The 13,786-nt window shown below is 51.0% G+C and overlaps 1 protein-coding gene across 1 annotated transcript; it reads right to left on the bottom strand.

The window, feature by feature from the left end:
- Positions 1 to 353: 353 nt before the first annotated feature.
- On the bottom strand, positions 354 to 5,622 carry DLX6 (distal-less homeobox 6). The gene is made up of 3 exons (XM_055589448.1): positions 4,868 to 5,622; positions 3,419 to 3,612; positions 354 to 1,582 (listed from the first exon to the last, which is right to left on the bottom strand). Exons 1-3 carry the CDS (start codon positions 5,283 to 5,285, stop codon positions 1,331 to 1,333), a joined length of 864 nt encoding a protein of 287 aa, XP_055445423.1. The 5' UTR covers positions 5,286 to 5,622; the 3' UTR covers positions 354 to 1,330.
- Positions 5,623 to 13,786: the final 8,164 nt, after the last annotated feature.

Raw genomic sequence — 13,786 nt, 5'->3', positions numbered from 1 at the left:
TTGGCTGAGGAAAGGGAAAGGAGAATACTCAGTTTCAGCACTGGAAACTACTGGCTGTCTAGAGGTTAACCTGGGGTTAGATCATTCTAATGATTCTTAAAAATAGATAAATGTGTAGAAATTACAATAAAATAGAATATATAAAGGAAGTTGAGAAAACATCTATGGTTAATGTTAAAGTACTTAAGACAAAGGTTAGTGCTGCAAACCGATATCTTTGCAGGCACTTGATGTTTATACATAGGGTTTCCCATATTAGGAAATAGGAATTCTTTTAAGAGTGATAGAAAATATACTGGGGGGAGGGAGAGGGGGTGGTAAGACAGAGACACACAAAGAGAAATAGACCGGACACTCTCAGCATTTTGGCTTTTACTCCATATATGAAAGAAGACAAAAACATACAAAGTATATGTACAACTAAAATTCAACAATATATACAGAAATGTTTCTTGATATAAATGTCCCTATTAGCTTAGTGAATGCCACCAATTCATATCAAAGCAATAGAATGGTGATTTTGGTTGTTTCCTCTGTCTTTCCGGATTCCAGTTCAGGGTTTGGGGGTAGGGGTGGAGGGAAAGTGGTTTTGTTTTGTTTAAATCATCATTCTTGCTCATTGCATTTTGATAAAACATGCAGCATTCCTTTCGTGGCAATGTTCTAATCTTACAGCCGATTTTTCCTTTTTCTTTAGAGAAGGGCTGTTAGGGTTTCTTTTTCTTTTCTGTTCTTTTTCTTTTTTTTTGTCAGTATGGGATTGTAAATAAAAATGCAGGAGTCCAAACTGCTTCTTTTTCATCATGTAATGTCTTAAGCTCATTAAACAAGTAAAAACGCTGCCATGTTTGCACAGATTCTTCTGGTGAGGGAAAATGTCTGCTTTAAAAAGTCGTTTTGATGGATACTCCCAAAGAGAAAAAGAGGCTCAGAGCCTGGATCCCAAGGGGTGAGGGAAAATATCCTTACAGTGAGAGGCTTCAGGAGCACTGGCTTAGAAACCAGTCTCTCTCTCTCTGTTTCTCCTTCTCTCTCTCTAAGATTCAAAATCAATTACTGAGGCTGCTCAAGGGAAAAGGCAGGTGGAGAAAGGAATTTTAAAAAGAAAAGCGGGAAGGAGGGAGGCAAAAAAAAGGAAAAAGGCAGAGTGTGAGAGAGAGAGACCGAGGGGATGGGAGAGAAGAGAGAAGGGAACAACGCCCAGTCTGGCCACACGTAAGAGTTCTCCCGAGCCTGCTCCTTCGGCTCGGTTTGGCAGATGCAAGCAGGTCCCGGATCCTCCTTGCCTTGTTCAGACGTCGCCCTAGGGTATCTTTTGCCCTTGGATAACTCACATCATCTGTGGTCTCTGCATCGTGTCCTGGTGTGGAGAGGAGTACCAATGCGAGTAGCCGGGCATGTAGCTGTTGGGGGGCATACTGACGCCCTTGGCCGAGGCGGAAACGTCCCACACCGGAGGGAGCGCCGGCGAGCGCGGCGACAGGGCCGCGGAGCCCGGGAGAGGGTCGCTCTCGTGCGGGTTACTGCCCTGCTTCAGCAGTTTCTTAAACTTAGAGCGTTTGTTCTGAAACCATATCTTCACCTAGAAAGAAACGCAGCAGCGATCATTAGGCCCGAAAAACATCGAACCGGTGCCTATAGCGAAAAAAGAAAAAAAGACAACCCGCCAACGCGAAGCCCTCAAGACCCCGCCTTCCTCCACTTCTTTCTAGCCGCTCCCCTCTCCCCGCCACTTCACCCCACCCCACCCTACCCCCCGCCATTTACTTGGTATCTTGTCCGGATACCTAAAGTCATTGTAACTCCTCAGTTAGATGGAAGCCTAGGTTTGAAACAACAGCATAAGAATAAAACTAGAATAAAGGCCAAGGAGAATAAAAGCCAGGTTCAAACTCTAAAGGGGGATTTTTACACGGTGAATTTTTCAGATTAAAGCTAACTGGATGCACTTCCTCTAACAGTCTGGATGTGCCCTGAGCAAACGACTAAGAGCAGTTTAAAACCCAAACGCGTTGAATATATATACATAGCCATACACTGCATATGCCATCAACTGTACATGGAACACCTTTCTTCTGACATAATCCTGCAGCGATGAGGGACTGTGCCTCATTCATTCCCTACTTGGTATGTTGTTTAGTCAAATTGTCGTCACGATTGTTAGGGCAGGCACTAAAAGTCAAAGGGCTCCTGAATATTAAATGCAAACCAGGAGTCTAGGATGGGAGCGTATCCAAGCTAACATCCCAGATTTACTTTATGTGAAGAAGGACCTTCTATGGTACAGCTTCATTTACCTTTAAAATTACTTAGCCTTAGGAATCTGCTTTTCCAAAAGGAGTACAAGTTACTGAATAGCAGGAATCCCTTCATCTCAAACCCCAAATATTTCCAGTGGCATCATGGTGAGAGAAAGCAGGCTGAATTGAAAAGAAAGAGCTTAAGGAGCATCTGTGCTGAGACAGTCAGTCTCAGTCTCAGCACACAATCAGTCCCCAGCCAGGGTCTCAGAAACCTGATGTCCCCTTGATGAAGAGCATCCATTTCAGATGAGGCCTACCACCCCATGCAGCCAAGTTAATTGACAGGGACAAAAACCTCAGGTGTCTGCAGCCTGGCTCTATGACAAGGGTCCTAATATACCTACCTAAAACCTCTTCCTGTGAAGTCTAAAATACCCCATATGTCTTTCAAATTAGTAAGACTGGAGAACTTCAGCAACTGTCCTTAACCGAGGCTTCATCTGCTATAATTTGGGCACATTCCTCTTTGATCTCCGGCTCTGCCATTATGCCCAAATTCTGTGATCCAGATTCCTTAGCCTGCACCAGCCAGTCAACCAGGATGATTTAACCAACTGGACTGAGGACAATTTTCAGAAAGACTCACCTCACCCATCCTAGGATGAACAGTTTTCACCTTGGTCACTTTACCAAATCCTATTGGAACCTGTGCATGTCTGGCTAACCCATCCTTTCCACTTCATAATTCTTTCAATGTCAATGAGTTAAAATCCTCTTTAAGTCCCAGGGCCCACAAAAGGATCCTTAAGAAACATGGGTCTTATACTGCCCGCCTGGTCTGAATATCTTTTTCTCTTTCTCCTACTTGTTTGCTCTCTTTTGTGTTGCTCTACTGGAATAGGACTTGATTAAATAACGAGTTTGACCACCAAAGGACACTAGGCTGGGGTGGGGTCACTGAGGGTCGGGGGGAGGATGTGCAAATCCAATCCAGTATTCAATACCAGGTCATTTATTCCAAACTGTGTTGTACCAGAAAAGTGCATAACTGGAGCAAAGGCATTTGTCATTAAGCTCCTTCCATCTTTGGTTGACTAGGCCAAGAATTCCTCCTGATGAGCTCCCTGCCCGATCTGCAAGTGAGGGTCAGCATTTCAAGGCTTCTCTGGAATTACCTGTGTTTGTGTCAGTCCTAAGGAAGCTGCCAGTTCAGCTCTCTCGGGAAGGGCCAGGTACTGAGTCTGCTGAAAGCGATGGTTTAAAGCCTGGAGCTGCAGGCTGGAGTAAATGGTCCGAGGCTTCCGAATCTTTTTCCCTTTGCCATTGAACCTGATTTCCCCGTTTTCAATCACTGTGGTTTTTTGTTGATCTGCAAGCAAAGGATTCAGAGGAGTGATCACTCGTGAGGCTACTGCTGCAGTCTCCCCGAGCTTGGCCTGGCCTGTGCCGAGACTCTTCAAAGCCATGAACAGTTTCCTCGAAGCGTCCCCAAGCCATCCTGACCTCTCTGGGTTCCCAGTGCCCGGGTAATCCCGGCGGCTGCAAAAGCTACTTTCAGACCCTGACTCTGGCTCTAAAATAACGTGCGGTGGTTGGGTGAAGGGAGCGCCCTGGGCCGAGGGGCAAACAGCCTAGCTCCGCCGCAGCGGAGGCGGCGCCGGCCGCTCTCTGGGGTGCGCGGCGCCGCGGGGCGGCTGCTCTCTCCGCCGAGGAGCAGGGCCCCCTCGGTCTGGCTTTACAGAGAGTGCCTTCAGGTGTGCTTGAGCCACCCTAGTGATTTTGCGGCCAGTTGGCTTGATGTCACCAGCTCGAAGCTGGGTGCATCAAGATACCTCGGTGTGTTCGAAAATGAGTCTGCCGAGAGGGACCAAAACCCAAACAAAACACTACCAGAGGCTCAGATCAGCACCGGAGCGGGTTGAGCCTCACGCGGCAACTTTGTCCCCCACGAGTGCTGAGCCCTGAGCTTCACTTCCACGAACAAAGGAGTAGCCAGCAGCTATCACAAACCCAAGGGAGGGGGGCCCGTAAGGGGTGGGGGTGGAAGACATCTCAAAGTCCGCGGGAGAGAGCCCAATTGTCACCAGCTTAACCAGAGCCGGAGGCCATGCCAGCTTCCCCCCGGGTCACCGAAGCGCACCGGCGCCCCACGCAAAGTAGGCCACCGGCTGCCCGGACTAAGTGGGAGAGCAAAACACGCTCCCCAATTCTAGCCCAGAAATGTCCCCAGTCCTGCCAAACGTGGGTCAAAACCCGGAAGGGAGGAGAGAGGCAAAAGGGTGCACAGACCCTGCGGGCTGGAGAGCGCAGTGCGGGCCAGTTGGTCGAGCGAAGCCTGCGCCGAGTCGGAGGCGCGGCCCGAGCGACGCGCCGGAGACGAGGCAGCGAGGCGGGTCGAGCCGCAGGGAAGCCTAGGGTCCGGGACGGCGCGAAGGGGCCCGGCCCTGCGAGGCCGGCAGGCAGGCGCCAGGCAAGCGGGCGCGCACCAGGCCTGGCCGGGGGCGCGCCGGGCCGCCTGGGGGAGGGGGCCGGCGGAGGCCCGGGCATTGAGGAAGTGAGCGGGGCGGGCGGGGTGGGGGGCAGCCGGGAGGCGGGAGAAGCGAGCTGCCCCAGCGGCCTCTCACCTGTGTCGTCCCCTCGCGTCTGGGCGGCCGCGCTGCTGTTGTGGTAGGACTGGAGGTAAGGGCTGTGCTGCGAGTGGCTCATGTAGGGGTAGGCGGCGAGCGAGCGGTGGTTGTAGGAGTTGCCGCCGCCCGACGCGTAGGGCGAGCCGTGGTGGTGGTGCTGGTGGTGGTGGTGGTGCGAGCCGGCCGCCGCCGCCGCCGCCGCCGCCGAGTGCAGGCAGTGCAGAGGGTAGTGCGCGCCTGCCATGGCCGGGGAGCTCTGCTGAGAGTGCGGCGGCGGCGGCGGCGGCGGCGGTTGCTGTTGCTGCTGCTGCTGCTGCTGTTGCTGCTGCTGCTGTTGTTGCCCGAACTCCATGAAGGCGGATTTGGACGAGTCCTGGCCTTCCAAGCCGTCAGCCATCGTAGTCATGGTCATCATCAAAACTTTGGGGGCTGGAGAAAGCCTTCTCCCGGGTTTCCTCCACCCTCCCCCACTTGGCTCGCGCCGCTCTCCCCTCTGCAGCCACCTTAGCTCTTGGGATCCTTGCAAAAAAAAAAAAAAAAATTAAAAAAAATTTTTTTTTAAAAAGAGAGGGGGCGGAGGTGGTTCTCCCTCTCCCTCGCTCTTCTCTAATATATATATTTTTAATATAAAGAGATATAGTGAGCGGGGCCTTGTTAACTCAAAGGGAGGAGGAAGGGGGAGGGATGGGAGAGGAGAGGGGGGAGGGGGGACTCTGCTCTCCCCCCCTTCTTTTCCCCCCTTGGATTTTTTGGGGGCTGGTGCAGTTTAAGGCAGAGATTTTAAGGTGGATTCTGCGAAAGTTGCGCGTCTGCTTTCAGACTTGATGCAGACGCCACGAGTCGAATGGTTTGTCTCCAAAGGGCAGCGCCTCCCCATTGGTCAGTCGCCCCCTGACGTCACAGGCGCACGGCTTCCACTGGTGTGTGCGCCGCTCGCCGAGTTCTTCGCCTACCTTTTGCAACTCCAATCCCTGCCCCGAGCTGCAGCCGGGGGCCGCGCGGCTCCGTGCACGGGGCCTCCGAGGAGGGAGTTGCCTCCGCCCGGCCGGTCGCCGACGCCTCCCGCCGCAGCTCGCACCCCCAAACCCGGAGCCTCAGTTCCCAGTACCGCAGCCTTGGAACTGCCTGGCAGAGGGCTGCTCTCTCGCAGTCCCTTCGCACCCTAGCAGGCTGCCTGTGTTCCGAAGCAGTGCCCTCTGCATTTAAAGCAGGGGTCCCTCCCTTGACCTACCCCCACCCCGCCCCCAGTCCCCCTGCAGTCCCGCGGGAGCGCCCTGTCACCGTGGATTTTTCTAGACGTATTTTATTGAAACCACAAAGGGAAGAAAAGCCCCACACCTGGTACCGACCCCCATAGGTGGGGTGGGGTGAGGGGGTAAAGAAGAAGAAAAATTAAACACTTGTTCTGGCGAGGTTCTTGCTGTTTCAGGCTGTATTTCTTATATAGTGAACAAAAAAGAGGGAGAAATCTTTTTTTTCCCCTCAGAACGCAGCAGCTTCTTCTGAAAGCACGTCGTTGGAGGACTGACAGTAATGCATTTTTTCCTATTGAAAACAGAAGCTACTGTAATGCTTTCAAATATATGCAAATGATACATGCGGTTAGTGGTTTGGCAAATCTTGATTACAATATAAACTACCCAAGTAAAAGTGCCTTCGTCCTAAATTTGTCTCTCGATTACAATTCCAATTGATTTTATTTTATTGTCAACATTGTTAATGATAAAAATAGAGTCGTTTTACAGTTATTTTTACTTTCTGGAAGGAGGCAATTAGAGTTCTAATCAGGAATACACAAAAATCTCCCATGATTAACTGCAGTACTTTGTTCAAATTGCTGCTATAAAATTCAGAACAATTTGCCTGTAATGATTATGGACTGGGTTTATTTTGGGAGGTGGAATAAAAGTGGATATAGCATAAATTATCCTCTAATTATACACCAGTGTCGCCTCAATTATCCTCTTATCAAAATGGTTGTCTAACTGCCGCATTTAGTTTCAATTCTCTCCTTTTTTTTCTATAAAAAGAACTTCATACCTTGTTATTATTAATCCATTTATTATTTGCAAGGGGATTTATATCCGCACATCCAGGTGGTAGAACCACTTCTCTTTCAAAGATGGACTGGGGAAAGACATTAAGTTCGGAGCAGCCCAGGGCTGCGGATCTAGCCTCTCTCCCTCTGGTCTCCAGACTGAGCAGAGTCAGAAGAGCCCGAGCATGCCTCTCAGGCCCGGCCACCAGGTAGGAGAGCTGGACTGGGGATCGGGCGCCGAGGAGGGCAGGCTGGGTGGTGCCTGGGTCAGGGTCCTGGGACCTCTGGGAGACTCCGGGAGTCGACAGTGCCAGTGGACTGGGACTGGGTGGGCAAGGCATGCATACCCCTATGGGCTCGGCGCCAATTTTTAGTCTGCGAATAGATCCCAGCCCCAAGCCTTTGGCCACACCAAGAAACATACAATCTAACAACTCCGGGCCAACGTGTCTAGAGGTTGTGGGGACTATTGTAGGTCTGCCTTGGGAAAACTACGGGAGCCTTCTTTGCACCCTCCTCGCTTGAACTCCATAGGATGGGTGACCCAAGGGACCTGAGAAATGGAGAATTTAGTGGTGCCGTTCGTCCGGTAACTTCAGAAAAGATGACTGCAGACCCGCAGTTCCAACTCATTGCGCGGACCGATAGCGGCTTATGCTAATTGATTTTCCCAGCTCCCAGCCCCGGGTCTCAAGGCAGGGCTAGACTAGTTTGTCTTTTTCTTTTTCTTTCTTTCTTTCCTTCCTTCCTTCCTCCATCTTATCAGATGACCTGAAATTGGCTGCCCTAGAGTTTTTCAAGGTTCTCAGGGCAGCAGCGTTTAGTCGCCTCTCCCCCTCCCTTTCCTAGCCTGCTGCGCTTAACTTTTGGAGTCCTGGGAGCCGGTTCAGTAACTCTGAATTCATTTTTAAGTGGCGTGCCTTGTTCCCCTCCTTTTAACAAGAGGTTCGCTTTAACACGCGAACCCGTAACCCGATCCACGCGTTTACAAATCGGCAATGAATTAAAACAACAACAAAAAAGCTCCAAGGAAAATGAAAGGTGGGCTGGGTGAGGGGGAGACGTGTGTAGGGTGTGCATCTGTGGGGGACTGCGGTGGAGAAGGGAAAGGCAGAGAAAGAGAAGGTCTTCTCCTCCCTCCCCTGGTGTGTGCACGGTGCACCCGGGCTGCGCGCCGAGCTTGTTTGTAAGGTCCTCAAAGCCAGCAGGTAGACGTGGCAGTTTTATTGCTTTATACCCTGCAGCTTGCTGTTAACACGGTGAAGGGCCCCCCCCCCCCCTACAGGCCCCCGCCCCCGTGCATGTGCGTTTCTTTCTGTTCGCAGGTGCTCTGCCTTCCTCGCCGGCTTCCCCCCGACTCTGGCGGCACCCGGAGCCGGGCGGGTTGTGGCTGCCCGTCAAGGCCCCCTCACTGGGCACCAGATCCAGAGCATAGCAGCCTTTATTAGCAAAGGATTTCTTCTTTTTCTTTTTTTCCCCTGTTTTCTTAATACCCGAGAAAGCACGGAGGGCTGGAAATGTTTGAGTAGTAGCTACAGGGCTCTTATCCCTCCCCCATTAGAGGATAAAATCTCAACCCTGTGTCCCAGAGAAGCAACTGTGCAACTGCACCGAGGTGGCAGTTTTTGCATAAAGACCTACTGAGCGACCCAGAGTGGGCTGAGACAGCCACGGGCTGGGGAGCGGAACCAACTATGAGGGGACCAACCCGGCATCACTGAGGTCTCTAAGCGCGCTTGCAGGGTAGAATCCGAACTGCAGACTTGAGCACTGGGCTTTCCAGCGAGTCCTGGGAAGAGCTAGCGTGGCCCCACACAGCGTGCCAAGGTGGCCCCCGCGGAGGGGACCACACGTTGTGGTCTCTGCCATCGGTCTCGGTGCGAGGAGTTCAGGGCTCAGTGGCTGGCTGCAGGCTGCCCGCCTTCTCTTCTCTTCTCTCCAAATAAAGCAGGCTAAGTCCTTCGCCCAGGGTCTTGAGCGGCAGTAGTGAGCTAAGGCTTGTCACCCCTGGTTTGTTCCCATCCAGCCGGCACCTCCAGCCCATCCTCGAGAGTCAAGAACTCCCAGATTCCTCAGGGCTTCCAAGCAAAGGCGCCCACTTCAGGGGCTCCAGGCTCCTGTGCCCTGCTGGCCACCAGCCGGGTCCTGGCTCTGACCTCTTTGTCTTGCCGGCCGGGGAACCGAGCCAGCCCTGGGGGAGTGGTGGGAGGAGGAGCGCAGGTGAGGCCTAAGAAGTCTTTATCATTCAAAATAGAAGTAAATCCAGCGATCTGGAGACCTTAGGCTCTTTTAGGGCCTATAGGAGGTGAGGGTCACATTCACTAAAAAGTTTAAAGTGGCAGGGTTGAAGGCCTAAGCTGCCTTTTGCTTTTTAAGACATCGAGGTGTTGGGGCTTGTATTCCGGCTGTCAGTGTTATTTAGAGAGAAATACCAACTGATTGCCAGCACAGGACCCTGTGTGGGGGTCAGCGTGCCCAAGGCCACCGTGCAAGGAGGGTGCTTTTTGGGTGGGAAAGTCCCCTTCTGTTTTATAGATGGACAAGTGTTTGCAGCAGTACATGGGTCAAGGAGTAGATTGGGGCCAGTGGGGGGTTTGCAGCCTCCTCAGGCTGTAGAAGTACATTCAAGCCAGGCAGGGCCTGACTGGTTTTGGTTGCTAAGTTGGGCTCAGTTATCACGTTAATTCTAAAGAAATTAGACCTGGATAAATAGCCTTTGAATTCAAAGAAATAACTCGGTATTAATTTACATGGCCATGCTAAGAACCCCCTTCTCAACAGGAGACATTAGTAGGGGAAAAAAAAAAGATTCTTGCTAGTCTTTTCCCATTCAATGTAAAATTCTGTTTGTGTACATGTGTAGGAAAAGAGTGCTTCATATCCTGCAAACCCAGGCACGTTTTCCCCCCTCTCCCAACACATACACCTGGGAAAGCTTGAGGGGGGAACATGAGAGCTGCCCTTTTCCAAACTTCTTGGCCCAGGCCAGTGATGGTATCTTCAGGAGGAGTCAAAAGTATCAGACTAGTCAAGAAAGCACTGATTATTGCGGCATTGTTTTCTCTAGGGATAAAACTATAATGCCATCTTAGCTCCCAGGCTTCCCCCAAAAGCAACTAGAAAGTGGTCCCTGTTTACCCCTTCCGCAGAAAGAGGCTCACTGAAGTCTGGAGACAACATCTCTCTCATCTATCCAGTCCTGGGCCTGAGAACAGTTAGCTAGAAGACCACAGCACGGATGGCAAGGACCGGTGACACCTACTGGGGGCTTCACAGACTTTTTCTAGACTGTCCAGTTTGGAGACTATCAACTAAGGATGTCTTAACTTGGAAGCTCCTCTTTCAGATCTTTTTGAACCTGGTTTTCAAATTCAACTCCAGGTTTCAAATCCGACTCCAGGTTTTCAAATTTGACACCTTCTACCTCTCCCTGACCACATTTCCAGGCTCTGTGATCATCCAAAGTTTTCTTAACAGAGAGAGTCAATATACTGGGCCTAGTATGGATCCAGGGGGGAAAAACAATACTTACTTCTTTCTTCCTCAATTTGAAGATTGTATGCGGTTTTTCTCCCTCCTCCTTCCCCTTCTTCCTCTCTTTTATCAAGCCTAGAACCCCATATCTCTCATATACAAATACTCTTCTTTCTCTCAGTCCAAGAAAAAAAGAACTCAACAATGTTTAAGCACTTATTAATAGATAGAATTAGATGCTGTTTGTGCTGTAAGGTGCTGTTTGTAATCTGTTGATAAACCAAAGCAGAGCCCCTCATATTTGCCTTGCTGAGAATTGCAGCTGAGGAAGTGGGAAGGCAGAGATGTTAGAAGTCAGCTTCATTCAAGGCAGTCTTTGGAAACCAGGACCCCTGACCATTGGAGGATAAATGCCGCCCTGAGTGAGTGGCAGGGAACAAGCATCAACAGGAAATGGCAGACTATTTTTAGGCATAATAAGGAGTTAATATAGCTGACCAAGCGTCTTCCTAAATGCCTTGAAGCACCCTCTGTTTTAATTCCTGCATCCCTTCATCAGCAGTAACAATAACAAAGTCACAGTAGATGCCTTAACATTAAGGGAGAACCAGGCTTGGGACAACTTCTCAGAAAACCTGGGATGGGAACTTCTTGCTATCATGTGAGTTCTTAGATGATTCTCTACTTACAACAGAAAAAGAAAAACCATTTTCATTAGAGAGTTGTTCTGTACCTGACTACCCTTCAGTTGTCAATGCTCTGGTGAGTTTCATGCTCATGCCAATACATATTCCCTTTATTTTCTAACATCCCCCAAAAAAGGAAAGGTAACTTCTTAGATTTTTAGCAAAACTTTCCTTAGAGTACAACTAGTTTGAGAGCCCTTAGAAGTAAGGGTTATTAAATTCACTCCCCTAACTCTGCCTTTTCTGTTTTGTTCAAAATAAAATCCTTTTTACATAAATCTCAGAAAAAGAAAGCCTCCCCCCTCATCCCATCCAGGGAAATGAAATAGTATTTTTCAGTAGTTTTCACTGATTTTGTACAGAGAGCAAAAATGCTCCCTCCGTCTGAGTCAAGTGAGCCCCTTCCCTCGGAGCTCAATGCCTTTGCTGCTTTGGACGCACGTTTGGGTTCATATTTGGGTTCATCATCTTTCTTCCCATAGGCTTTGTGGAGGGGGGAAGCAGAGAGAGTGGAAAAGCAGAAGCTATAGAAAGAAGGGAGTTAGAGAAGGAAAACAAGAGCAGGAGAATGAGTGTGAGTCTGCTTCATTTTGAGAGTACCTCTCATCAGGTCTTCTTCCCCATCCTGTTCATTGGGGATCACTGTCCCACAATGTTAGTTGTTCAGCAAATAAAACTAAGGCGGATCAAAGCAGCCCCGTTTGGGGAGGGTTAGGGGGACGCCAGGACAGCAAACCCGCTGGCCCACCTACTCCTTTTCTCTACCTCTTTCTCCCCTCTGCCCCCTGCCCCTTAGCCTGCTTTTCCTTCAAACACCTAGGGCATCACGTTGCCAAGCTGAAGCTGGAGGACACTTTCAAAAGTTACAGAAGCGGTTACCCTCCCTGGAACAACGAGTCATTTTAAGAAGGAGGCTCTGGAGACTCAAAGGTCTTGGGCCCAAGAGTTTAAAAGCCAGTCTAGCCTTTCGGGATATCAGTGCAGCCAACAGACAGGCGGGCGTCCAGGGCTCGCCTTTAGGCTGGGATGAAAGAAGGGCCGGGGGAGGACAGGAGCCCGAGGGCGGGCAGAAGCAGAGGGCGACAGGACCGCTTGCGCCCGCAGCTGGCTCCCACGCGCCGCTGTCTGCGGGGAACGTGGGGCGTGGGGACGGATAATGGAATTCAGGAGGCAGAGATCCTCCCCGAGCCAGCCACTGTCTTGTACAGATTTGTAGAGAAAGCCTCACTGTAATTAAAACCGTACAGTCAGATTAATTCAATGTGTTGCTCGGCAGCGTTTTTAATAGTAAAAATCCGCTTTAAAATTGAATTAGGGTCGAAGAAAATTTCTGCGAGACTCGCCGGATTTGCCAGCTTTCATTGAAGCCAGCCCGAGTTGGACTCGACGGTGGCTGCACAGTGTCGCCCCCACCCCCTTCCGTGGCCCTAGACAAGTGTGGGGGAAGGAGGCGGAGGTAGGGATGGGGACGCGAATCCACCTGGGGCCCCCGTTTGGGCGCGAGGCTGGGCGGCCAGAGCCAGGCCCAGACAGAGCGCAGGGCCTGCGATTATTACCCTTCTGATCTCCCCGGGTTCGAGGCAATGAAGATTTTTGACACCCAGGACTCCCCCTTCCCTCCCAAAGTTCACGGCTCAGATAGAGTTTGGGGAAAGAAAGCCCTAACTGTAAGTATCTTGAAGCAATTTCCCACTGTGTGTTCGTGTGGGGAGGTTGGAGCCCTCTCTGTTTGGACGCTCCAGTGACAGACAGGAGAAAGCTGTGGTTCTCTCCACCCCACCCTCTTTCTCTTCTTGAAAGCCTTCCAAAAATTAAGAGTAATGTTTCAAGCGCTCTGTCAAAATGTCTCCCAAGCTTTGATTTGGCTAACCGCCCCCCTTACCCTCCCTCCTCGCCTCCTACCCTTTGCATCTCTGGTGGTGGTGAAACACGCGTTAGTCTTATTATGTTTTTACCGGTTAAGTTTAGACACCTTAGAGCTGAAAGCTTGTCCCAAAGTTCCTGGAAGAGGTGGCGGCCGAATGCTAGACAGAGGCTCTCGCTTGAGACCGGCTGGCAAGGCAGGGGGAGCTGGACCTGGCTCTTCCCCAAGGCCAAACGGGTTTTCAGGGCCCAGAAACGGTCCCAGGCTGCCCGCCCCCTACCCACGGACCCGGCCCTTGCAGTGGCCTCCTTGGCTGCTGAAAACGCGCACGCGCGCGCGCACACACAAACCCACACACCCACACCCCCCCCCCCCCCACACACACACACAGCCAGGGACAAAAATTCCCTCAGTTAGTCACATCATCAGGCCTGGGAAAACAAAAACCGCTGTGGGTCCCTGCTCGTCCAGCAACATGCGCAGACGCTTTAATTGCCGCCAATTGTCACTCTGTCCCCTTTTCATTTTCTCGCTCCTTCGTTTATTTTTAGTACACTTCAAATGCCTACACACTTTTCCTTAGTAAGGAGAGCGGGGAGCAATTATTGCCTTTGCCTTCAGGGCCTGTTTTGCCAATCACTGAATGGGGATGGAGTAAACAGGGCGAAAACCGTGGCGCGTTATTGGTCTTGCTTATTTCAGGTGGAGGGCGGTAAATAACACTCCCTACCGCGCTACCCCCTCTGGTTTCGCCGGCCCCAATTATATGAAAGAAAGGAGATGCGTCCCCCTCCACCCACCACCACCGCCTTTTCCTCCCATCACACCCCACCCCGTGGGCGCCAAGTTCTACT

This window comes from Bubalus kerabau, chromosome 8, assembly GCF_029407905.1.
Source record: "Bubalus kerabau isolate K-KA32 ecotype Philippines breed swamp buffalo chromosome 8, PCC_UOA_SB_1v2, whole genome shotgun sequence".
Lineage (NCBI taxonomy): Eukaryota > Metazoa > Chordata > Mammalia > Artiodactyla > Bovidae > Bubalus > Bubalus kerabau.
This window is presented reverse-complemented; position numbering and strand designations above follow the sequence as displayed.

What these genes read in the sequence shown, in the direction of transcription:
- DLX6 (XM_055589448.1), bottom strand. Translation starts at nt 5,285, where the DNA reads ATGATGACCATGACTACGATGGCTGACGGCTTGGAAGGCCAGGACTCG. An exon ending in GACGCGAGGGGACGACACAG is followed by an intron (nt 3,613 to 4,867) that starts GTGAGAGGCCGC and finishes CTTTGCTTGCAG; the next exon opens with ATCAACAAAAAACCACAGTG. An exon ending in TAGGACTGACACAAACACAG is followed by an intron (nt 1,583 to 3,418) that starts GTAATTCCAGAG and finishes GTTTCTTTCTAG; the next exon opens with GTGAAGATATGGTTTCAGAA.